This window comes from Topomyia yanbarensis, chromosome 2 (genome assembly GCF_030247195.1).
Source record: "Topomyia yanbarensis strain Yona2022 chromosome 2, ASM3024719v1, whole genome shotgun sequence".
NCBI lineage: Eukaryota > Metazoa > Arthropoda > Insecta > Diptera > Culicidae > Topomyia > Topomyia yanbarensis.
In genome coordinates this window covers 399,342,469-399,369,053 of record NC_080671.1, presented here as the reverse complement: position 1 = coordinate 399,369,053, position 26,585 = coordinate 399,342,469, and the positions used below count along the sequence as shown (strand labels likewise).

General features: G+C 37.9%; 1 protein-coding gene across 6 annotated transcripts in view; it reads left to right on the top strand.

Annotated features, from left to right (window-relative positions):
• LOC131684896 (unconventional myosin-IXb-like) overlaps positions 1–26,585 on the top strand; it is a 240,142-nt gene that overhangs the window by 115,399 nt on the left and 98,158 nt on the right. For all 6 annotated transcript variants that reach the window (XM_058968140.1, XM_058968141.1, XM_058968138.1 and 3 more), the window contains one exon: positions 11,964–12,074. In XM_058968140.1, coding sequence (XP_058824123.1) covers positions 11,964–12,074 — 111 coding nt within the window. The remainder of the gene's footprint in view (positions 1–11,963; positions 12,075–26,585) is intronic.

The following is a 26,585-nucleotide window of genomic DNA, read 5'->3' as shown; positions in this document are numbered from 1 at the left end:
TACAATTCGAGAACACTATGAAAGATTTAAAAAAATTATATGAGCGAAAAAAAATATTTTTTTTTATTATATTTTAAGAAAACCTGAAACATTATCCGTTCGAAACCTTTATAGTGTGCTTTAACTGAACCAACTTTCAAAACCTTTCGGTCACTTTGAAAAAAGTTTTGAAATTGCATATAAGACATTTGAAAAAATACATGTATTTCCCATATAAAACTTCAATTGCTTTGGGGCACTTGTTAAAATGGTCCAATATTGCTCAAATTTTGCCTAAATTTTTGTTGATACCTTAATTCGTTTTTTGACCGGCGATGGACGAAATTCCAACATCACAAAAATAATTGCCACCCTAATGAATATGGTCCGCACCAAATGTCACAACCATCAAACCATGGTCTCAAAACCCCATAAATCTACCAGAATATGGCTTTTATATGGGATTTTTCGGATCGTGGTGATGTTGTTTTCATTGGTTAACCCCTTTTGAAACACTATCAAAGCACCAAGCCTTTATTAAGTTTCCTAGTTGCGACCCTTTTTAGTGGGTGACAGTTCTACTGTACTGAAGCTCTTAGTATCGGTCAAATACCGGTACTGGGACATTTTTGTCCGAAATAAAACTTAATAAAACCAGAGCAAAATAAAATGTTAAAAAAATTACTTTTGTTGTTAAGGAGGCCATACACAAATGACGTAGATTTTGTTTGGGGATTTTGGAATCTTACAGCCTCCCCCTTTCCGTCTCGTAGCATTTCAACACAAAAATCGAATCTCCCTTTTGGAAACAACGTACCTTCTAACAAACCCCCCCCCCCTCTATAGATAGAAAAAATATCTTGCGTTTTGTATGATTCTCTTAAATACATTTCTTAGAATTTTTTGAGTACGGCTTTCATCAGCATGTATATTCAGTTCGCTAAATTTTGTATAAAAATCGTTCTTTGAATGCAAAAACATTCAGTAAATTTTAACTAGGTTTTTTTTAAATTGTGTCTTTTGATGATAGTTTATTTTTTTATTCTACTGCCCGCAGTTGCTGCAATGATTTTGAAGCATTCACGCCTTGATTTTCCAAGATAAGAAAATTGAACTCTGCAACCAAATCAAGTTTTCTAGCTAAGAAGATAAATTTTAGTCTATCTACACTAGTCTTTTTCGGGCGACAGAAACGTTTCGAAAAACATCAATTTTTACTGCTTTGTTGCTTATCCACTGCACAAAAGGTACAGTATCGTTCCTCCGGCAGCGCAGTGAAATCAGAAAACTGCAGAAGTGAAACGTGCCTCTACTGTGAGAATTACCTTTGGGACTTATTTTAAACCCACTAGAATTGGCTCCCTATGTGCGGTGGGTGGAACAGTTCCAAAAGGTGATAAGGGCGTCAAAAGTTTAGTCGAGGATGGAAGCATCATTATTGTGAAGATGGTTCCCGTGTACATGGATGATGATAAAGTACATCGATTTGCGCCGCACACTAACTAGGAGTTCCTTAAAGGAATCTTGTCGAAATAAGAAGTGGAATCAATAATTTGAAGAAACTTTTTCCCAAGTATTTGCAATTGATCAAATTGTGAGAATCCAGGTGACGAAGCATATTCCTTCTTACCTAACATTGGATGCAAATCATATAATCAAACAACGCTGACTAACTTATTATGTCGGCATACATCGAATAATGGGAACCAACCCGAATATCGCTTATGGGCGATTCTAATCAATTCTTATTTTATGCATAGCATGCATAGTCCTAGATACACAAATTTAATGAACTGTCATTGTAAATAATTGTAAACAGTTAAAATATCCAGTTGCGTCCAACGGCTGTTATATTCGTTGATCTTCTATTGCCACCTTGCTGGCCGATGTTTTAAAGCAGGCCCTATATATGCTAAAACAATAGACTAATTTTAGTTGTCATCAAAAGTTTTGCATAGTACCGAAAATATCGGTACTTATCCTTATTCAGTATCAGCATTTCGGTACCAAAAAAGGGTCGGTATTTCCGGAGTTTTCGATACCTGTACTACCGTACCGCAACCTTAGCCATGCCGTGGGGATGAATTTGAACCATGATCATGGAGGAATTATGGGGTATTCGTTTGCTCGGGAATCTATGTCCGTGATCTGGTAAACATAAAAACTTCTTTCTGATGAAGTGAACGTTCTACAATTTATAAACGCGGTTTCAAGTGCTACTATACTAAAGCTATACTAATGCCCTTTCCCAAGTGATCATAAATCAGTCACGTCCGGAAGCCCCTACCCATGGCCCTAGCACCCTAGGTTCCTGCCTTCAGGTCTAACATCTGAATCGTACTCTCAAAATCAAACGATAGAATCGCGGACCGCGCGAATGTGCAAATTACAATCCGGTTGTACAATCGAATTCATACACACTAGCACACACGACATATAAACGCCCACGCGATCAAACACGCTAATATACAATCGCTCGAATCTTTCCCGATAAACCGCGCACACCTAGGCTCACGATCTCGCACAAATTAAAACGCTCCTGTGTATGAGCATTGTAGCATGTATAATAAGTCGGTCTCTTTTAAAAGCCCAACCCTCGGTACTAGCAGGCCTTCAGTTGGCCTAATCTAATGAAAAAGAAAAAAATGCGCTTCTATACTCTATTCAACGGTTCATAACGACATGACCGGGAATTCTAGTGATATGGCTAAGCTCACTCTTCTAGCATCTGAACCGTTCACTGAAAAGTAAGCATCAGATTTATGGTCCGCGCAATCAGTCAAGAACGCACGCGAATATGCGAATAGCCTCACGGGTATAAAAGCGACTTTATTCATGAGAGGTTACATACGTCCACGCGATCGAACACAATAGCATACAAACGCTCAAATCCTTCGCGATGGTACACAAAAACGAGCATGCAATCGCGATCATTCACGCACAACTACACCCAAGATTTTGCAAACTCAAAAATGCATGAAATGCTCATTCCAACGCGATCGTAAAGTCCCTGTGCCCGCCTATTTGAACCGTACACTCAAGCTCATAATCAGAATCGCGGCCCGCAGCAACTGGTCTGAAGTAGTGTTTTTTTATTGGGTGCAATTCCCGTCTCGTCTGCAATTATAGTTTGTAATTTTGACAGGGAGCCCCTTCGAGATCTACGGCGCCAGTTGGACCACGGGCAGCGCCAGTTGGGGGTAATACAATATTTTTTCTGCTGCTGCCTTTTACAAAGCGGTCCACATTCAAATATTCTAATCAGCTGTAGTAGTGTTTTTCGTTTTTGGATATTGTTGACGGTCTCATCGGAATGCCGTGATACTGAATGGTCTTGAAGAGTAGGTGCCATCTTTGATTTCAAAATAACGTCAAAAATCAATTTCTGGCACCTACTCTTCAAGACCATTCCGAAAATACCCATATTGATTGGGTTATAGCGAATTTCGCTAAACCGGAAATTGCCATCTTTGATTTCAAAATAACGTCAAAAATAAATTTCTGGCACCTACTCTTCAAGACCATTCCAAAAATATCAATATTGATTGAGTTATAGCGAATTTCGCTAAACCGGAAGTCGCCATCTTTGATTTCAAAATAACATCAAAAATCAATTTCTGGCACCTACTCCTCAAGACCATTCCGAAAATACCCATATTGATTTAGTTATTGCGAATTTCGCTAAACCGGAAGTCGCCATCTTTGATTTCAAAATTACGTCAAAAATCAATTTCTGGCACCTACTCTTCAAGACCATTCCGAAAATACCCATATTGATTGGGTTATAGCAAATTTCGCTAAACCGGAAGTCGCCATCTTTGATTTCAAAATTACGTAAAAATAAATTTCTGGAACCTACTCTTCAAGACCATTCCAAAAATACCCATATTGATTGGGTTATTGCGAATTTCGCTAAAACCGGAAGTCGCCATCTTTGATTTCAAAATGGCGTCAAAAATCAATTTCTGGAAGCTACTCTTCAAGACCATTCCGAAAATACTCATATTGTTGAGGTGCGGGCCATAAGGAATCTTCCAGACCCGTTTCTTCCATCTTTCCGAAAATCTTCTGAGTCTTTTGCATTCAAAAGGACTTAGAATATTTTTTGCAAAAACCGTGTTAATTGCGAAATCCACGCAAAAAAAAACTTTCAAAAATATTCTAAGTCTTTTGCTGAGAGTTTTTTTTGCGCGGATTTTCGAATTTCCGCGGTTTTTTTTACGCGGATTTTCCAATTAACGCGGTTTTTTAACGCGGATTTTCCAATTAACGCGGTTTTTAACGTGGATTTCCAATTACCGCGGTTTTTTTACGCGGTACGTATCCCCCGCGTAAAAAAACCTGGGTGTATTGTCTTTTATTTCTTCTTTTCGAGTCCTATACTGCCATTCTACACCCGCCTTCAGCTGGGTCAGCAAAGATGGTGATAGTGAACGTCTTAACACTCACACAATCTCAAACGCGGTCTCAAGCAGGAACCTACAAAAATGCCCTCGCGCACGCGATTGCGTATCGGTCACGTCCGGAAGTCTGTCCTTGATCCCAGAAGCCAAAGTCCATGCCTTCAGCTGAACTAATTAAGAAAATACGCTCATACCTATTAGACAACACGTCTCATGGCGACATGACCGGGAACCCTATTGATAAAAAGGATCCCAATCTCTGCCAGAGTTTTAACCGCACACCGAAAATTTGATATCAGACTCACGGTTCGCACGACCATTCAGGAACACGCAAAAATGTTAGAGCCCCTCGCGATTTTCCAACCAACCTACGCCCACGAACTCGCAAACATGATAACACCCCGGTGATAGGGTAAACGTTTCAGCACTCATAAACTTACCAACACGACCTTAACCGTCAACCTACAAACTCTCACGCTCGCGCCATCGTGAATCGGGATCGTCCGGAAGTCTCTATCCTCGGTACCAACCGTCTAGGTCCATGTTAATTAATAAAAAATAAAAAAAAAAATGAAACATTAGGAAAAAAATAACTCCCATATCCACTAGACAAAACGTTGCATGGCGACATGACCGGGAACTCTAATGATATAGGGTAACTCACTCCCTGTCAGAATGTGATCCGTACACCGAAAACTAAATATTAGAATGACGGTCCGCGAATATATGAATGGCCGCAGGGTTTCAAAATCGAATTAATACAAGCGAAGTCACATACACGCGAGCACACGCGACAAACACGTCGACATACGAACGCTTAAGCCCTTCGCGATCATCTTGATACTTGATAACACTCCGGTAATTATGTGAACGTTTTAGTACATACGAAGTTACAAACGCGGTCTCAAACGCGAACCTGCAAACGCGCGCGATCATGAATCGCTCACGTCCGGAAATCTTTACTCTTCATTCAAGCAACTTAGGTCCATAAATCAAGTTCGACCAATCAAAAATTAAAGCTCATATCCACTAGACCACACGTTCTACTGCGACATGACTGGGAACTCTGATGATATGGAAGAACCTACTTTCTTCAAGAATCTGAACCGTACACGTAAAAATAAGCATCAGGTTCACGGTCCGCGCGCGATCATTCTAGAACACACGCGAATATGCGAAAGGCACACGGTTATAAAATAAAATATATAATCGCGAAGTTACATACACGTTAACACACGCGACATACAAACGCACACGCGATCGAACTCGTTAACGTACAAATGCTCGATCCCTTCGCGATGATACACGCTATCGCGAGTCCCTACGCCCGCACATACCTGAACCGTACAATGAATATCACATTCAGAATCACGGTCGGCTACAATTGGCCTTAAGCAGTGTTTTAGTGGGTGCCATTCGCCTGTCTCGTCTGCAAATTGTAGTATGTGATTCTGAAGGGGAGCCCTTCCGAGAACCTAGCTCTACAGCTCCAGCTACTCTCGAAAAAAACAAACAAAGGTGGTGATTTCGAAATTGTGTGATATTGACTTGACTGTGAGACAGTTTTCAATTTTTTTTTCTATTTTAGAAGTTTACATTCTTCGATTTCATTGACATATTGTACAAGAAAATAATCTATGGAGGTTTGAACACTGTTCCATATTGGTTCTCCTCGTTTGTAGACTGCAATGGCCTCTGTTAGACTACTTATATATCTGAATTTTCAATAATTGTTGAAACTTTTATTAAATTTTAGCATTTTCTAACAATCAACAATTTTCATCAAACCCGCCTCCCCCCTCCCCAAACAAAATTTCTGGCTACGCCACTGCTGTGCTAAATACATGTACTAAACTGCGCTACAAATTTGGTTTCTAACCTATAACTGAATCAGATTTGATAGTAAATTTACGATGTGCAATAACTTCGTTCATACCCTTCAAGCATATGGTCGCACCCGATGGACAGGATCGATAATTTTCTCTGGATACGATCATTACTCGTTCAATTCTGGTCGTTGAATCTTAGTCACACATTAAACTACATATTTCTACTCGAACTTTACAAACCAGCACAGACCTTAATCCTATAAGGTACTAGTACGTATTAGTTTTCTTAAGCGGATATTGCAAAACATGTTCGCGTTCACCTATCAACCCGGTTCTTTGCTGTTCCTAAACTCCCCGCAAAACTTGGCGCGGACCGGACATCGTGTGAAAAAAAAATCAACCTAGCAGCTACCCTTCCGTTTCAGGCGCGCAAGCCGTTATATTTTCCATTCTCTCGACCACAGATCACTGACTGACCGCCTCGATCAAGATGAACCTATATTGCCAAGGTGGCGGCGAAGTTTCGCGACAGAGGATTTATGTTAAATGGAGTTATGAAGAATAAAATTCATCTTTGATTATCTGCATCGATAGTGCTCAAGTTTCTTATCTGATTTGTAACCCTTAAACATTGAGAGCGACTTTTAATGGATTATCTAAAGAAATGTAAACAAGTTCTTGTTCCAAACTATCGGTCTAACGTGACATTGATTTTAGCCACATGGGTTAGCGTCTTTGACAGCTAACACATGTCGTTTTCGATTGAGAACCCAAAAACTAACCCAGCTTAGTTGCTTGAAACAAACGTTTTTAATGAAACTGAGTTGGGTTCTCGCAAAACAGCGGTAGTGTGAGCGAACCCGAAATATATTTCAGGTTAGAACCCAACCCGGTTTTCAGTTCAGTAGCGCATAGTCTAGGTTCGAAACTGGCTTCAAATAAACAATTTGACAGTAGTTAGGTCTGAAATTGAGTTATAGTTTCTGCCTCAAGCGAAAACGAAAACAGAAAAACAATAGAGTGGAGGTAGTTGAATGGAATACCATTTTTCGCACAAAAATAAATAAAAAATTAAAACAAAACTCGGCTATGTATTATTTACGTCCTATGCATCGCCAAAAGACCAAAAGCCTTTATGCTTTTATGAGTCAATTTGGCACAGTTGAAAATTTTAACTCACCACCACCTTGCAATCTACCGTTTTGTGCAACGTCTGGAAAGCCAATAGTTTTACACACGACCACACTCACACGCCTCAACAAAACACGTTACGGCACTTTCATTTTTGTTTTTATTCCTCTCGCACCCGCTGCTGCATACGACAACGACGACGATGATATTGAAGGTACTTAAGAAGCAGGTAATTGCAAAATAGCGACAGGAAATTCAAACTATTTATTGATTACCACCACGCTCGGTACGCTCGTGGCGATTGACACTTCATGGGGATGATGTCGGGCCGAGCGAGAGACTACTGTAGTCGGTATTTATCGTTTGTTAAACTCCGGCGCGTTTCTACAGTAAACTAGATAAAAAATGAATGACCAGTGGAGAATCGATATAAAGTTGATCTGACAAGTGTGTCAAGCGTGTTTTTGTTTGTTGGGGATAGTAAACTATCATCTGTTTTGTTTATGCTGTATTACATGAAAATTTTTAACCTTTTGACAATTCAGAGAGCTTGTTTACATGGAAGTTTTTGTTTTCTTCATAGGACCAAAAACAAGTTCGAATCGCTTTTGAATTTTAAGAGTCTTGTAAACAAGTTCATTGAAATGTCATTTTTTCTTTGAGGGTGTCATCATGTAATGTTCTACCATGATTATTTTGTTTTTAAAATTCTGGGTATCTGGACCGGAGAATATCACCTTAAAAATTCTGTACGCTTTTAAAGAGAATTTATCTCCTTATTTTTTTTTTGTGAAAATGCCAATATATAACTAACCTATCAAGTCGAACCTGTCAACTGGTTAGAGCAATGACAGATTACCTCCATTTTAAAATGGCTTGATCGGCTACGATCAGTCCAAATGGACTCTCACATCCATCTCGTTCTGATTTCCTGACTCGGTGTTCTTTCGACGACTTAGTTGAATGAAGTGCGCACTGACTAATGGTATTTATTACTAACTCAGCCAGCAGTTAGTGGAAAACCGCTGGATTTTTTTCCACCTTTTCTCGTCTAAACTGATGACGCAATTAGTACTACTGAGCTGAACTATGAATTGGAGTGGTTTATTATGACAGGCTTAGTAAATGTTTATTTACGCTACTGGTGATTTGTTTGCCCATTAACGTCCGTTAATGAGTTTTCTGGCCGTGAAAATCGCTACTAGTGCATGGATCGGGATTTAGAGTTATGTTGATGGACGTAAATTCAGATTAGAACTAATAGATTATTGCAGTAGTACTTCGATCGAAGGTAAACTGATGAATATGATCTCTCCCAGTCCACGTTCACTATTTACGATTATGTATTAAGAAACAAGGACCATCAGTGTATTGTACTGAGCAAGATTCGTGGGTTTATATGCAACAATTCTATGAAAAAAAGTTATACGATCTCTCAGAATTCTGCAATATTTAGTAGAATCGTTCCTTACCGAAAATATTAGATACATATTTTTTTTATTTCGTCATTAGGGTGTCCCTTTCCATGTTAGACTAGACGGGTTAAAAAAATCGTCATTTTTCAAAAGTTTATTTCTTTTTAAAATCATAACTTTCGAACCTCTGAACCAATTTTCATGGGTTATAGATCAAATGAAAGATATTTAAGTGTAGTTTCAAGAAAAAATTATTAGCTTTAAAAAATTGAGTTTTGTACGAACAAAATACGCATTAAATAGTTTTTCTTGATTTTCACTGCGAGGGTCCTTGAATACTCCATACTTTTATATTTTTATTTGTAAGACCATTCAATTCTACACAATATCTCCAAACATATTTTTGAACCAGATCTAGAGGTTTTGAAGATATAATTTTTTGAAAATTAAATATCTATGTATACACCCCACATGCATGGGAACGATGTAACCGCATAGTAGTTCACCATACACTTCCAGCAGCTGTGAATGAAGAAATCTATGATTTACTTACAAGCTGAGTGCAACATTCGTTTCAACCTGGGGGTTGTCCATTAACCACGTAGAAAAAATTCAGACATTGCAGACCCTCGCATTCAAAATATTTTTACCGGTTTTTTCTTTGGTTAGAAATTCCACTTCAATAAACATCCAGGTGGTTTTAAAAGGGTCATATAGCGAACATGGAAAATCTTATTTTAATATCAGGATAAGTATTTTTGAAGATAGAACACGCCTCCTGCAAGTTACACAAAACTAATCTTCTATGTATGTAAATTTTGCCTTCTTCGTTGTTGGATATTAAATAATCCCTTTTCCTTGCACAGACGCGGCTTACATCGTCACTATTATAAAAATTCGTAACACATGTTATCGTTTCTCTTCCTATTGCCGCAGAGCTTAAGCTCTTTTCAGGTACCACCATTATTACTTTCTCTTGCTGCAATGCTTTTGCTTTGTTGGCCATATATTGAGAGACATTGAACTCCTGCATAATTCTAAATGTAGTCTAACTTTTGGGAAGTGTAGTTAAAATCCGTATCGCTCATTGCTGTCTCTTGTTTCTTTATATTTCTCCTTAAGTTGTGTAAGAATTATCGTTCGACAAAGGTGCGTTGTAAATGGTAACGATCGATTCAGAACTGGGTGCTTCTAACGACTCTGAAAATATATATGATAGATTGATTATCAGAAAAAAATCATGCAAATGATTTCTTTTTTATTATTTGCCTTAGTAGGAAAGTGAAACGAATCCGGAAGGTCCTGCAATGGTGGTCAATGTTTCGAAAGACTCTGAAAAAGGTTTCAAAGAACAAGAGTTCGCGTTAGTAGTTTGAAGAAAAAAATTGAAATTTAAAAACAATCACATCATATTTTCAATAATATACCTGGAACAGCGATTCTCGATGGTCCTGCAACGGCTTCTTCGGTCTCGGGATCATTTGGTTGTAGCAACAAAAACAAATGAAGGAGCTGCTCTCATCTATTTTCATCTTTTTTTTCATTGCACAATCGTACAATTTATTGGTGAGTTTTCTGATACGCGTACTCAACATCCAAATACCACAAAGTGAACACTTACTTTTAATTTTAAGATATTCTTCAATTAAACTGTTGTTCTTGTTGTTTTCTAACTGATAATTTCTTTCAAAACATTCCTGGTTTTATGTAATATATTCGAACCTACGAGCTAGTGATGTAGTACCAACAGAAGCAAAATTTACCTATTTCTTCAACTTGCTTGCGACAAAAGCTATTTAAACAAACCCGAAATACAGGTAAAAATTCTCTACCTGCCCAAAAACTATCTGCTAGTCATATCAACCATGTCCTTTGTCTCAGCAAATAGGTTGAATACTCACTACTTTTACATTTTCAAATTCGAGCAACACTCCCAATCTAACCAAAGTGGACGCTCGGTAAAATATTTTGAACGCGAGGGGAGGGCAGGATCTGCAATGTCTGAATGTTTTTCTACATAATTTATGGACAGCCCCCAGGTTGAAACGAATGTTGCACCCAGCTTGTAAGTAAATCATAGATTTCTTTATTCACAGCTGCTGTGACTCACTGGTAGTGTATGGTGAACTACCATGTGGTTACATCGTTTCCATGCATGTGGGGTGTATACAAAGATTTTTTATTTTAAAAAAATTATATCTCCGAAACCTCTAGATCTGGTTCAAAAATATGTTTGGAGATTTTGTGTAGAATTGAATGATCTTTCAAATAAAAATATAAAAGTATGGAGTATTCAACGACCCTCGCAGTGAAAATCAAGAAAAACCATTTAATGCATATTTTGTTCGTACAAAACTCAATATTTTTTAAAGTTAGTAATTTTTTCTTGAAACTATACTTAAATACCTTTCATTTGACCTATAACCCATGAAAATCGGTTCAGTGGTTCAAAAGCTATGAATTTTTTAAAAAATCAACTTGAAAAGTCTCGATTTTTTGAAACCGTCTAACATGGAAAGGGACACCCTAATGACGAAATAAAAAAAAATATTTATCTAATATTTTTCGGTAAGGAACTATTACACCAAATATTGCAGAATTCTGAGAGATCGTATAACTTTTTTTCATGGAATTGCTGTATGTGTATGTTTAATTTGGTATTTAAAGCACTTTAAAGCAACTCCTTAATACTACATTCCGTTTCTGAACTTGACTTTCTGACTTTCTGGTTAGTGTACAGGACAATGGCAGGGCTAGTGCAAAGATCCTGCTGGCTACTAATATTCCTTCCTAAGGCTTCAACATACAACGAGTGGCTTATTACACCAGCTCCTTACCCTCTAAACTGCCACTAAAACCTAAAAAATGAATGAAAATGGAATTTAGGAAAGTGTGATAGAAAATGTCTAGCATCTAGGACCTACTATTGCCCAAACCCTGACGAAAGAGATCAAAGCAAAGCTGGGTTGGGTGAAGCAGTTCAATATAGTAGTGATTATGAAACATATCCTTTTAATAGTACTTTATTTCCTGAAAGTTTGAAAAGATTTCATGGACTCAAAGGGAATTTTTAGTAACCTTTATTTTTCGAAAACTTTTGTGTATTTTCGTTAAATATATCTCATGCATATCACTCGGAATTACCAACGTTTTACGCATTAATCAATCATAACTTAACAAAAATCTTCTTTTTTACTTATTTTCAGGTGTACGTCGGGGCACTTTCTCTCCACTATGAAGCGCTTAGCGTGGAGGCCTCGAAGCAAACTACGGCGGAGGAGATCGTTTCCTGCATTGTCGAGCGGTTGGGATTGACGGTAAGTTTTTATTTGTCGTACTTTTATGCCTGTCTTGGAACTTTATTCTTTCTTTCCCCGAAAGATACAGCCAGATATTGCTATCATTTCGCACTAATTTTTATGGGTGCATCTTGTTGTTTACTTTTATCTGTTAGTACTTGTGTAGCGGTTTAATAGTTTGCAATAGTTTATTTTTAAATTCGGGGATTGGATTGGATGGATATTGTGAATTCAATATTAATTCGTCAAAAGGGCGAAAGTGTTTTTTGTAAACAAACTTGTTTCGCTCATTAGTCTGCTGCACAGTTGAATTTCATGAAAAATATGCGTTAATGTAAATTTTTACCCTTCGTAGAAGTAATTTCAATTGTTTTCTGCTTTGAAATTATAGTAAATTAAGAGTAACCATCAAAATAAAAGTTTGTTCACAAATCTTATTCGCCCTTTTGCAAATTTAATATAGAATTGTCAAAATATTGTGCACAAATGGTGTACAGAACCAGAAATGTCACTAAGAAAGTTGGCAAAAATACAAGGATTGAGTAAAAAGGTCGCACGAATAGCGATCAGGAAGTTCGGTGAGGATTTCACGTTTGAGGATAAACCGAAAGCAGGTCTAAAGAAGATCATGTTAACCCTTGTTTGGATCAACGTAACCTGAAGGCGTTCGGGCAAGAAAGGAGATTTCAGTGCGAGACGTGGAAAAAGTTGGCACTTCTAAGCCAAATATTTATCATGCTAAAGAATGTTTGAATCTTGTAACATATAAGAAGCAGAGGCATCCGAAATAAGAAGCATCGGTCAGACCTGCGTAAAATTCGTCTACACAACCTTTCCGGTGTCGCAATATTACACGATCCGAGAAGGGCAAGTCTGAAACATCCATTCATTTCGGAAAAAAATGATAAGAAAGCTATGGCATGGCAAGCTATTTGAGGCTGCGGTGCGATTTTGCAACTCTTCATTCCAACTGCTTCGATGAACTGGGAAAGAAACATCAAGGAATGTTTACGAAATCAACTTCTACCCATAGTTCGAAGCGTCAAGGATCCTATTGTTCTCTGACCAGATCTTGCGTCTTGTCATTACGCGAAATCAAGCCATAAGGTTCATGAGCACTGACGAATACACATCTTGGGAAACATATCTCGGCATCAGAGACAGTTGTTGTTGTTGACAGTTTGAAAAAGATTGGAAGAATGTGTCAAAACTTATTGCCAAGAAGTTTGTTCTGGATCTAATGACAAAAGGTTTTCTTGAAAGTGCTAGCATACAATCGCTCGTTATCAAATATTGAGAACACTGATTGCTGCTATCTAACAAATCTAATCTAATAAAAATAAAAAATAAATTACTCTTGTTTTGTGTTTTGCTGAAAACTGGGTACGTCCATACTTTCTGGGACAGTCATAAGTAGAATTCTTTAATTCTTCTAAAAATTCGTAGGATCTTCCTGATGTGCAACAATCCCAGAAAGTCGTGAAACTTTCTTGGAGCTTGCTGGATTTCCATGAAATTGTTGCAATTCTGTGAAATGTTGATTTTTCCTATATTCCATGAAAGTCTCCTCCGAAGGTCGAAAGACTTTTTTGATGTTCACAATTTTTTTCTGAGTTTTCCCAAAAGTAAGGGGCTTTGAGTTTTAAAGGTAATTCGTCTTTGGCAGTGACTAGATAAGAAGTGTGCAATAGGCTGCGGGGAATAAACAGCGAAAAACTTTGTCTACAACCTGAAATCCAAGCAAACATAATTCGAGATGTATATAATATATATACTATATGTGTTATGATAACTCGCACACAGTTGTCATTTCTAACACCAACACGTCCGATCGGCGGATTTAAGGTTCGTATGACCTGAGAATAAATACTCCTTGCTTGTACGCCTTTCTGGATATTCATTTGATTTCCTTGAAGATTCTAGGCCTTTCTTTTTTTATTCATTTCGTTTATTTGATAGGCACAACTGCGTTAGCTTGGCGGTGCCAAATTCTTTTGTTTTTACATTTTGGATATTTTAAAACTAGGAGGTTACAATGTTGAGATATTTTTTTTATAAAAGAGAAAAATTTCACAACTATCTTAAGACTGGAAATAAGATTCTACATACAAGAGAGGGGGCAAAAGATTTTTTTTTATGAAAATTTTTAAAACAAAGAATTCAATAGTAATAGTTTTTTAGGAAATATTTACAGTTATCTTAAAACTAACAATATAGTTTGGTACACAATAGGGGAACAAATATTTATGAAAAATTTCACAGGTGTTTTAAAATTAGGGATAAAATTCTATTTACAAGATGGGGCACAATAGTTTTAACAAAGAGGTAAAATTACAACTATCTTAAAACTAGGAATACGGAATACAAATTTGATTTTTTTTATCGGTGACTTATGCTTGGTCAAGATTTTCAGAGGGGGGCTTATTTCCAAAATCGGTGTAGAAGCAGTTGTACCGGGAGAGAAGAGCAAAACTTTCGGGCAAACGGGAGATCAGCGAAACAAATTAACGCCTCAGTCTAGTAGGTCGGATTGGCGGATGATATTCTTCGGACCCGCGGGGAATCCTTCAAAAGTCATCGGACCTCGAGTCGCTCTCGCTTCAGATTCCGTAGTGATAAGGGCGACGGCGGTTACATAGTGGCAGTCTGAAGCATATCGGTTCCACACGGCAAGAGGAAACTTCTAAAAACGAGAAATAAAAAGAGAGGGGCTAAATTGGGATATTTATCGTTTTTATGAAAGTATAAATAAGGGACATATAGGGAAAATCACGATTTGCCAGCATATCTCGGACTGGGACATTGGATGGTCTACCTCGGGCCCGAAGGGAATCCTTTAACTGAGACCTGGCGTCCAAATACCCGGCGCATACCCAGATAACGTGCTCGATGTCGTGATAGCCCTCGTCACAAGCGCACAGACTACTCTCCGCAAGCCCAATACGCCGCAAATGCGCACCTAAGGTGTAGTGGTTGGAAATAAGTAGCGGACATTACACGAATAAAATCCCGACCTGCATTGCAGAACTCCACCATCGAAAACGGTGTTTCGTTCGCGGTATCGTGAGGAGACGCGGCGCGGCACGTTTTCTGTACCGGGACAGAGTCCGGACAGATCTTCTTGGCGAAAGCGAACATCCAACGGTTTGAATATTCCACGTTCTCGTTGGTACTGTTTCGGTTACGCATACATCGAGCCGTACCCCAAAGAGTGCTCATCGCTGTTTCTCTCGTTAACCCGTCGACGAACCGGCGCCAATAACTGCGTTTTTTGGCTTTCATTAGACTCTTCATTCGCCTTTTTAACGACGCGCACTGTTGATAGCTAGCGGGTAACCCGTCTTCCCGGAAGGCCTTATATGCAGTGGAGCGCCTTTCTTTGCTGAAGTAAATAGCGAGCTGAGCTCATCTCTGAAGATCGGTTAACTACCGTGATAGTATGCTATTAATATATAACATTAATAAAGCTCATAAAATTGGAGAATTTTCCTCCGTGCGACTTTCATATGTCGTATCACCTTTCGCGTGGTTCATAGGATTTCTCTGAAGCTCGCAAGCCTTTCTTAATATTGTAGAATTTAACGGAGTTCGTAGACATTTTCTGAAATTCTTAGAATCTTCGAGATATTCTTAGGATCTTATTGAAGTTCGTAGTGCTACTTTGTGGTTCGTATGCCTTTTTTCAAATTCTTGGAAATCTCCTGAATTGGAACGTTCTTCTTGTGGAATTCTTCTGATCTTCGAAATATTTACTGACATCTCTGAAGCTCGCTCGACTGACTTTATGTTCACTGGAGTTCATGAAACCTGATTTGATTTGCATCACACTTCTTTGAAGTTCGTAAAAATTCTTTTGAAGGAGAACTTCCCTGAAATGTGGCTGTAGTGCGCTGGGAGGTTGATAACAGTCTATTATCACCCTTTAGACAAATTCAGTCTAGAGGCTTTCTGGCATCCGGTGGGTTGAAGTATTTCAGCCAAAACTCGATCCACTGGGTTTCTGAGCCCATGTTGTTAAGATGCGATTGAAACCAGGAGTCCTCAAATCAGGGCATTCCTCCGATATTAAAATATTCCAGTCGCGCACGAAGTGTTATGGGTCTGTCTCAAGCGAATCTCTGACATAATGGACGATTGTTTTTTCACAAATCATGGGATTCAAATGATGGTCATGTTTCGAGGAGATTTTTCCAATAATTGCGGTGCTTGCACGAAGCCGGAGTTGCGATGAAAGCACCAGTCAACACCATCACACATCGCATCCGTTTGACAGTATTGGACGTATGTTTCTCGTTTAAATCCATTAGATGCATTTGGGTTTGAGACCTCAGGTCTTTCCCAAAGTTCCTATATTCCTGTATGAGTCGTTACAAATTCATAGTTGCTGTCCGTTTATGCTGGAGATTGATTTGTGCTATTCTAACCATGGTTGAATAGAGAACTGTATATTCCATTCCCAACATAAATTGCACAACAACTAGAGGACATCAAGCAAGTTGGGATGTTAACGCATATAGAGGCACCGAATTGATGGAGTACAATTCTGTACATACCTAATGTAGAAAACTTTTGTACGAGCTGGCATAGAAAAGGTGTTAGATGTAACTCTGCTCTGACGGTATTACGCATGAGTTGGCAAACTGACTCGCACCAAAAGAGCTCGAACCGCCGTCATCTGATCATAAAGACATAGTCTTTGATCATTTAAACGTCTAGATGTAGCACCCTCTTGTGGTTCAACTGTGTAATAAGTCAATTTTGCAGCAGTGGTAGTACAAAATTGGATTTAATTGTGTGGACTTTGCTAGAATGTAAATTCCCACTCTTTTGATCTAATCGTTGATGTGTGTAGATCCTTTTCGGGGTTTCGTTGAATCGAAAAATTAGTCACTCCCCACAACATCAGGTGTGAATACTAGTAGTTGCGAGAAGCGTGCTCCTTCTAATCCTTTAAAAATGGGATGAAATTTTGATAAAAATCAAAGAAAAGAAGCAGTGCTCTTTTGAACAATGCTTCGGCTCATTGTATAGAGTCTTCGAGTCTCAGTACTTATCAGGTGCAAGGTTGGAGAAATGTCACTATTCGATTGCACTAAAGGATGATCTGTTAAAAGATCTACACGGGTGTCTCTTTTCAACCCCTCATAACTCTTTCATCGCCAGATTCAGTGGGTTTGACTTAACGCATGGTATTGTTTGGTGCTCTCCGAATAACGAACAAAGCTGTACCTGGCTGGAACGGAAATTAGAGGAGACAAGTGGGAGGGCAGGGGACTTCCGTTTTATTGACGAACTATATAGCCTTCAATAGAATAAGGTATTTATTTGCATTCCGTGGAATCCCAAGAAATGTTTGAAGAGTTCTGATGTTTCGAAGAGGCTAGAATTCCATAAGCTTTGTTCGCAGGAAGATCTGAGAACCAAGTCCAAGAGAAAATACAGCAGTATTTTTGCAGTATCGACGACCGATCTTTAGAATATCTGACGAAAAAGGGTATTAAACTAAACTATGGCTAAGCATAGCTTAGCTTAGTTAACCGTCCGTGATTTTCCGGCGATTAATCAAAGCCTGTTGAAATTGCATATTGAATCAATTGTATGATACTTGTACAATAACGAGTATGATCAATAGCGTAGATGGCCCCGCCCATGCAGGTCAATTTTGGAATGGGAAGGAATGTTAGTTCAACACTTGTGACTATTATGACCGAGGAATTCTCTTCATCATTCACAAGTGTCGCAGGATAGGATTAGAGTTAGTAGGTAAGCAAATTAATCAGGATATATCTCGGTAGATATTGTGATTTAGCTGAGTACTCACGCACTTTGTCTTTTCATTTTAGATCAAAGTTTTCAGGAGTGCAACCTCCAGTACAAATGTGAATGCCAAATAGGTATTTTAAGAATTATTTTTCCGCGGGGCGTTACATAACAGGATAAAGCCGCGTGGAATATAATAGAGCTATCTATTCATCTATAGACAATATGATCTTGGCAATATGTACGAAAGTCGCTTGCGATCAATTTCCGATAATTCGAAACGAGCAATTTAAACTCCGAACAGCCGGCCATTGGGAGTATTGTTTCTTATTAACACTTCTACACCAAAGTTTGCAGTACAAAGCAAGCGTACGAAAAGTATAAAAGATATCCCAAATGAAAAAGAAAATTCACTGCGAAATGTTAATGACAAGTTGGCATCTCCACTCTCCCTATCAGACACGTTTCCATAATTGGGTTAAATGCCAAATTGCAAACGACATGCGTAATAAATATAATAAACACAACGACAAAGGCTTTTGATCCATCGGCCGTCCAGAGGAAGAATGGATGGGAGAAGAGCAAAACTGGCAAAGACCGACTACCATATGAGCGGTTCAAACTCGAAAGAGTGACTCAGAGTACTGCACTGGATGATTTTGAAGAAAGGTCCAGGAGTGCAATTTTACAAAGTTTTACCTTCCGCTGGCCCTACATTAGGGCATTGCAATTTTTTTTTTTGAATTCTCAAAGGCCCCCCCTCTCATTTTGTGACAAATGTAAAAGTAAGCTCAGATGTCAAATTTCATCATTTGGACAATTCTAGACTCCCGCCCACTTCGCTTGAATTTTTTTAAATTGGTTCTATGGGAAATAAAGGAGGAAAAATATATTAAATGCTATAACTTTTGAAGTAGCAATCAGAAAATTAGAATTTAGACCTCTTTTTAAAGGAAATTACCTTAGTATTTGAATGGAGATGTTTTTGTTTCTAGAAAAATACGGGAAAGTGGGACTTGGTCATTTTGGCCTAAAGATCCCCTATTTTTAATAATTTTTCTGCTCCGTGATGCAAATCATACATATTTTGTAGTTTTTCTAATGTAAAAAAATCTCAGAAATCGAACGGATCCTTTTTGACCTTTGTCCGAATATGAGAAGTTGGGGTTATATGGCCTTTTGTCATTCCTATTAAATTTTATCATTTTCTCATGTATATATCTCTATTATTCTTCACTCATTTTTAATAAGTTGTACCTTGTTGAACGTGGAAAATCTTTAGGAACAACATAAAAATAGATTCGTTACCGGTAAAATTCAGAAACATCAAATTATCTGACATATAGTTTCGATTTCACATTTTTATTATAAAATCGCACATATTAACTCCATGTAACAACAATTTTTTTAATTTAATTTACTACTTTTAGTGTAAAATACGATTAGGGATCACATGACAAAAGTTTCATTTAGGAGAATTTAAGGTATTAGGACATTTAATGAAAATAATGTGGTTTGTAGAGTTAATGTCAAAAATTTTGATGTTTCTGAATTTTACCGCTAACGAATCTATTTTTGTTGTATTCCTAAGAATTTTCCACGTTCAACAAGGTACATTTTGTGAAAATTGATTAAAGAATAATAAAGATATATGCACGAGAAAATGATAAAATTTAATATGAATGACAAAAAGCCCTATAACCCCAACATCACGTATTCGGACAAAGACCAAAAAGGATCTGTTCGATTTCAAAGATTTTTTTACATTAGAAAAATTGCAAAATATGTATGATTTGCATCACGGAGAAGAAAAATAATTAAAAATGGGATTTTGGGGCCAAAATGACCAAGTACCCCACTTTCCCGTATTTTTCTAGAAACAAAGATATCTCCATTCAAATACTTAGGTTATTTCCTTTAAAAAGAGGCATAAATTGTAATTTTCTGATTGCTACGTCAAAAGTTATAGTATTTAATATATTTTTTCCGCCATATTTTCCCATAGAACCAATTTAAAAAATTTCATGCGAAGTATGCGGGAGTCTAGAATTGTCCAAATTGTATGAAATTTGGCATCTGAGCTTACTTTGACATTTGTCACAATATGAGAGGGAGGGCCTTTGAGAATTCAAAAAAAATTCTTTTTTGCAATGCCCTACCCTACATCTTCTGACAAAGTGATGTTCTGGGGTGTTGAAATGTTTACCACTATTTAGGAAAGCAAAAGTAGTACAAAGCCAGTGTTAGACCTTCGTGAGGCCTCAAAAAGTAATTTTTGGAGGTATTTGTCAATGTAGATTTGTCGGTAAACAGTTCCAGATTAAATGAAAAAACTGGCTTATTTTGACACATCTACAGTTCGTCTGCCATACAAAAAACTTTTTGTGCAATTCGACAGCATCATCTTAGGCCAACTCAAAAAATTTCCTACTTGAAAGGTTACTGTTTAAAATACGGTTTTTAAACCAAAGCTTTTTTTTTATAATTAATTAATTTATTTAGGCCCAAATGCGGTAGCTCGACGAGGCCGATTGTTTGTTTTTTTTTACAATAAATAAAAAAAAACAGCTACGTTAAATTTTTGGTCTCGTTCAGGCGCAGCTTTCTGCTGCGTGTTGAGATCCTTTTTCTAGGGGGCGAAATATTGCCAGTGTTGTCCACTGCAAGTTGAGGTTCATTTCGTTTGTCTTTCGCGTTATCGTTCACGTCCATGTCCTCATCCGTACTACTTTCCTGCTGCTCGCAGTCGGATGTTCCAGTTTGTGTTTTACTCTTAAGGGTCGTTTTAGTATGTTCGTTATCGGCATTCGTTTCGTTATTGTTGTTGCTGGTTGTTGGTGCTTGATCCATAGATGTTGGTTTTGCAGCTGTTAGTGGTTTAGCGTAAGATGGTTGTGTGCTGATTTCAGTTGGATTTGAGTTTTCCTTAACAGTTTCTACGCAAGGTTTTCCGAGGTGCAGCTTCTTCGTGCAGAACTGGCACGTAGGAATTTGCCCTGGGTACGTGACTAGTGATGTTTGATGAATGAGAACATCGTCACTTCCTAACGCTGTGACGGTTATGTATGAGGGAATTGGCTTGGTCACACGCATTCTCACCACACGAACACCGTTAGGGATGCCCGGGAAAAAATTCCTCCAAGTCTCATGTGTCTACTTCTCCGTATTTTTGCAAGCATTTTTTAATCGCGCCGTCAGGGGTACGCGTAGCCAAATCATGGACACGAACTTCTACAGCGCCGTTCTCGATGTATACGGGAATGCTATATTTAACATTGCCGCATTCGGCGGTGTGCTGCATGTTGTTTCGCGAGGCGAATGACTCAGCTTGGTTTATGTTGTTGAACGAAATCAGCACGCAATGTTTGATATGATGCATTTGTAGGGTTTTCACTTCAGCCAGATTGAGTTTCATCTGCACTTTTAATAACTGTTCCACTTCCCGAATGGCTTGTCTTACGGGGCATTTCGAAAAATCAACAGCAACACAGTTCGGCCGTATCTGCGTTGCTTTTTGCTGGGCACCGTCACTCATCACTAAATCGCACAGTAGGTATAGGCTATTGTTATATGGACTGCTTGTGTGATAGGCACCGATTGATTTTTAGGTAGAATTGACTGTTTCACTTGCGCGGGACGATTTTTTGCTTCTGCTCAGGGCGAGATGTGAAGACAAACTGAAACCAAAGCTTTGAAAGTTATACCTTGGCGTGGAAGATATTAATATATGCTGTTACTTAGTGTAGAATTAGGCTTCATCCTTTACGGCTATGTCCAACCGCCAGAAGAAACTTAAAACGTTTGTACACAATCGGGAATAGCGAATCAGAAGAGTTGACTACACGTCAGTGATTTACTCAATTTAGAATGGATCAGGCATGCATTTATCACTCATATGAGTAAATGAGTCCGGATAATCTACAACTCCGACAATAAAAACTCACATTTTCACACAAAAAGTTGTTGACACTCACACAACTTCTCCGGATAAATATAGGGTGATGAACCCATTTTCGCTATGTTTCTATTGTCACTCTACCCATTTGAAGCCGTTGGCTAGAGCAGTATGTGCCATCTTTGTTCAACTCATTGAGTCAAATGGTAGCGCAACAATAGGGGCACTCGATTCGAGTTTTTGTTGCGCTTAAACACGAGAATTTCACTGTTTTCAGCGCATTTGTGTTATTATATTGGTTCTTAACAACGAAACAAAGCTGTTGATGTCAATTTTTAGGCATTCCATTGATTGTAGGCCGAGAAATGAATGAATTAGTGAGGCACACTGCTCAGTATGGTAAAAATAGGCACTTTACCCTAACGCATTATTTCACCGGAAAAATAAAACCGCCGGAGAATGAGCGAATGAGTGTATTATGGTATCCTTTTTACGCTCGTTGCCTTGCTGGTACTATTCCAAAACACGACAAAACAAGTCTAACGTACTTCTCCGGCGGTTTTCTTTGAAATGAAGTGTATATTTTGCACCTTTAATTAATTTCCACGGAAATAAAATTTTATCACCTTCTCCGGTGAGAAAGTAAAAAATCTGAAAAATTTTATCGGAAAAAATATTCCCACGCTATTTGTGAAGACGATGAATTTTGAGACTCATCTTATCCCGGAAAAGTTGAACATCTGATAAGCTGTCTCTCGCGTGAGTGAGAATTACAATGCCTGGAATGGTGAAAGGCTATGATGGACCTTGAGGTCCGTCCAGGGTCAATATTTCCTATTAATTATACTAAAGTCTATTAATTATAACCTGTCGCACAATGTGGTCCAGATGATTACTCTTTGTTTCGTTTGGTTACTATTAGCTTTGTCTATTTATTATCCGGTCTCCGTCGCCGCATCGAATAGATGAAACAATGATTGCAGCGAACGAGGGGCTTGTTGGAAAGGTTATCTAGGGATATCGAGTGTTAGCTATGGAGGTTAACAAGTGTAAGAAGGATGGTGAGAGTCAACTCAATGGTCAAATGATAACAGAACTAGGAGAACGCGGAGAATGGATCCATCGCCTCCTTCTGGATGTGTCCTTGTGAGCGAACAGGAAGTACTGAGAGATAGTCTTTTATCTTACGTAGTTCTTATTAGGTCACGGTTGCGAAGGTGCGAAGAAAATTGCTAACTCTAAACGTAGAGAATGCCTGAGAAAAGATGCGCAAAGACGAAAGGACATGGAATATCGTCAGTAGAGTATTCACGTAGATTCTTGTGGGGCTACCAAGGAAATTGAGAAGAGATCAACAAGGTAGCGACCCTAGCTATCGCATAAGCACACCCTACGGGTCACCCCGTGGAATAACTCGACCGCCCGAGGCTAACTCGAGTAGTTCGCGTCGATGCCCCCGTAGCAGGTCGCCGAGGCGCCAGTGTATCGGGCATCCTTTTAGGAAGCTCGTGAGCAGACAGATCCACCGCCGGAGACTAGATCGAAAAGATTTCATCGATGCTCTAGCGGTTGAAGCGCTAGCCATTGATATGACTAGGGCCAGCGTCGGGGTCTATCCGAGTGCATAACGATAATGTTGGGAGTTGCACAACTCACGGAATCGCTAGACAAATCGTTCGCAGAAACAGGATCTATATAGCTCAAGGAAATGGTATCGCTATCAAGAGAAATTCCGCTGTCAGGGAACTCTCAGTTGAAGTACGACAGACTCACCTCCGAAGACCATCTGAGCAGATTGCGACAAAGTTGGGAGGATTTAGCTCACGGGAACGGGAGTTAAATGGCTCACAGAAATTTACAGCCGAGAATGGCTCAGGTACACAGAGCATCGAAACGGCCTAATGTAGGGGAGACTTGACCAAGCGTAAAATTCTATTTTTGGCTATGGCGTCTTCTATTCGATTCTTAAAATTTTTTCAAAAATATGTTTATACTTGTTTCGATCCCTTAAGGTAATTTGAAAAGTTTGGAATGAAAAATCTTTTCCTTACAGAGACTATTACGTGATTAATAAATTTGCATTAAATGATTTAATTTTTTATCAAACTTTGTATGGACATATCTACTCGACTACTAATTACTATTAATGTACTAATATACCAGCTTAATCCTTGTGAAGCAGTGAAATGATTTTACATAAATTGGGAAATTGGAATAGTTATTACTAGAATTTGCATGATATTGAACGCAATAACTAATGTTGGGGAGACTTGACCAAGATTTTATGGGGAGACTTGAACAAGTGGCAATAAGCTGAAGAAAGATACAAAATTTCTGATATTTTTTATGCTTTGATATCTACTGTTAATGTTAATCACGCCGTAAAAAAATCTCACCACAAACATAAGTCTTTATATTTTAGAATTAGTAAACAAAGTTAGCAATAGTAGGACTGATTTCGGGACGTGCGAACATGCAATGCAAGCAGTACAGTTAATCCTTAAAAAGAAATTCATTAATAAAATCGAGATTTATCAAATGGAACCCTTTTATAAAAATGACCCGCAGTGGGGAGACTTGACCAAAAAATAAAACAATCACAGAAAAACTTTTGTAGCTTTTCAAAAATTTAAATTTAAATTCTCCAAAAAATCATGAAGACGCACAATAACTTTGCACATTATAACTCAATGACTTTTGAGTGATTGAAAGCTTTTTTAGAGACTTAGGGGAATTATGGTTAAAACCGACACCTTAAGCTTAACACTTTTTCTAAGTTGCCACAAAACCAATAAAATTATAATTTTTATGCAGAATTCTTCTTCAGAAAATTCTTAACAAGACTTAATTTTTTAAGCGCTTCAAAAAATTAATTTCATTAAAAAATATTGGTTGTAAAACTTGGAAAACAAAGTGACTTTTTGTAAGCACTGCGGGTAAAACCGACACCCCATAGGGGTAAGATCGACACCCCCTTTAATTTATTTTCTCTCCACTTTATTAAAATCTTTATCTTTATTAAAAATGAGATTTATGCGTGATTAATAAAGTGTGAGTATGTATGATGCAAATATGTGCTTTTTATTGCTTCATCATGTAGTGAGGGGAAGAAAGTTCGAAAGCGTAGTACTATAAATAAGAGTATTTTATGCTATAGCATTATTTATTGATATGAGTATTTCCAAATAATCCTTGTGCACATCATTGCAACCTCCAGTGTTATTTTATTTCATAAGAGAAGATTTTCAAGCGTTCTACGTTCTGCTAATTGGATTCATTCACTTATAAGTGACACACACACACTTCTTAGTAAAACTATCTTTTTCAGATTTGATTTTTCGGACTCTGATTATCAACGATCTATTGGGGTATACATAATATCATTGTCTCATTGTGATAAAATTCGTCTATGACAAACCAAGAGAGCACTAGAAATTCGGTTTGATGACCTTTTTGCAGAAATAGCAAAAGCTTCGTTAGAATCAGATAAGCAAAAATTCCTATTTTTGATTTTTAAAGACACAGACAGAAATAAACACAATAAAAGTATTTCTGTGTATTTCTGCTAATACTATAGTGTTCTAATAGGCTAATTGAAGTGTCACAAAGATCCCCAGTATTTTGAAATGAATCGCAACTATACACAACCATCTTAACAGGGTGTCGGTTTTACCCTAACCATAGGGTGTCGGTTTTACCCCAACAGCGCACATTTTTTTATAAAAGCAATTAAAAATATTGAATTTTTCAAACTCGTCTTCAATGCACCTAGTTGATCATAGGACAGGCCGATAATAATAGGTACTGAAAAATGGGGTGATTTGAAAAGCTTTCGTTCGGTTAAAACCTTAAAATCTACCAACGAAATTTTACATCCAGACGAGTATGAACGCTGCTGTCGAATGTTTTGTTAATTTTTATGACATTCGGCGCACTAACGTAAATCCAATTTTTCTTCAAATGCTCTAAATAAACGTACTAATAATATTGTATCATTATGAAATGAATAAAAATTTGATTTCTAGGAAAAGTTGTGGGGTGTCGGTTTTACCCACAGTGTCGGTTTTTCCCACAATTCCCCTATGCAGTTTTAGCTGAAAACCTGGTCAAGTCTCTCCATGTTCCCCTATGCTGCAAGTGATAAAATCCAAGAGAAAAGTCGGGAGTCAAAGAGCTCAAAGGAAGCATAATAGATTAGACAGGGCTCTGAGTTAGCTGAGAAAATTCATCCAATAGTATCTTCGGCGCTCTTTTCCGTGTTTGGAACCACTGTCCGTCATGTATGTCTAAAAAATTGACATTAAAACAATTGAGTGGGTTCAATATTTTTTTGTAATCTGTTGATGTTTTAAACTTTTCAGAACAAAACCTAAGCGATGGAATTTCACTGTTTTGAGAAAAATTAGAAAACTAATTTAAGATACCTCTACCAACTTATAGATTTATATATCGCCCGTTTAAATATATAGGTAAATGATACTTTGGGTAAAAATTGTCTAAATTAACTTTCTATAAGACCGTAGATTAAAAACAAAAATTGTTGGTAAATACAACAATAGGTTTTCTGAAAAATTGGACTACCCCCTTAAGAAAAGTTAATTTTTTTAACTGAAACCCAGCAAATACTTTCAACCGACTTTTTTGGATTTGGCAACATTACGCCGGCAACCTTCCACCTGTCAAGACCCGAATTGAGCTTAAAGAAAACAATCGTCACGACTATGAGCCATCGAGGAAGATGCGCGAGCATTTAAAGAGACTGAAAAATGGCTTGATTAACCTGGAAGTCTCGGTTATTGACTCGGGGCATCCGGATTGTCAGTTTCAGGGAATAGTTGTTAAAGAAGGAAAACAAGAAATTGTTCACTTGAAAA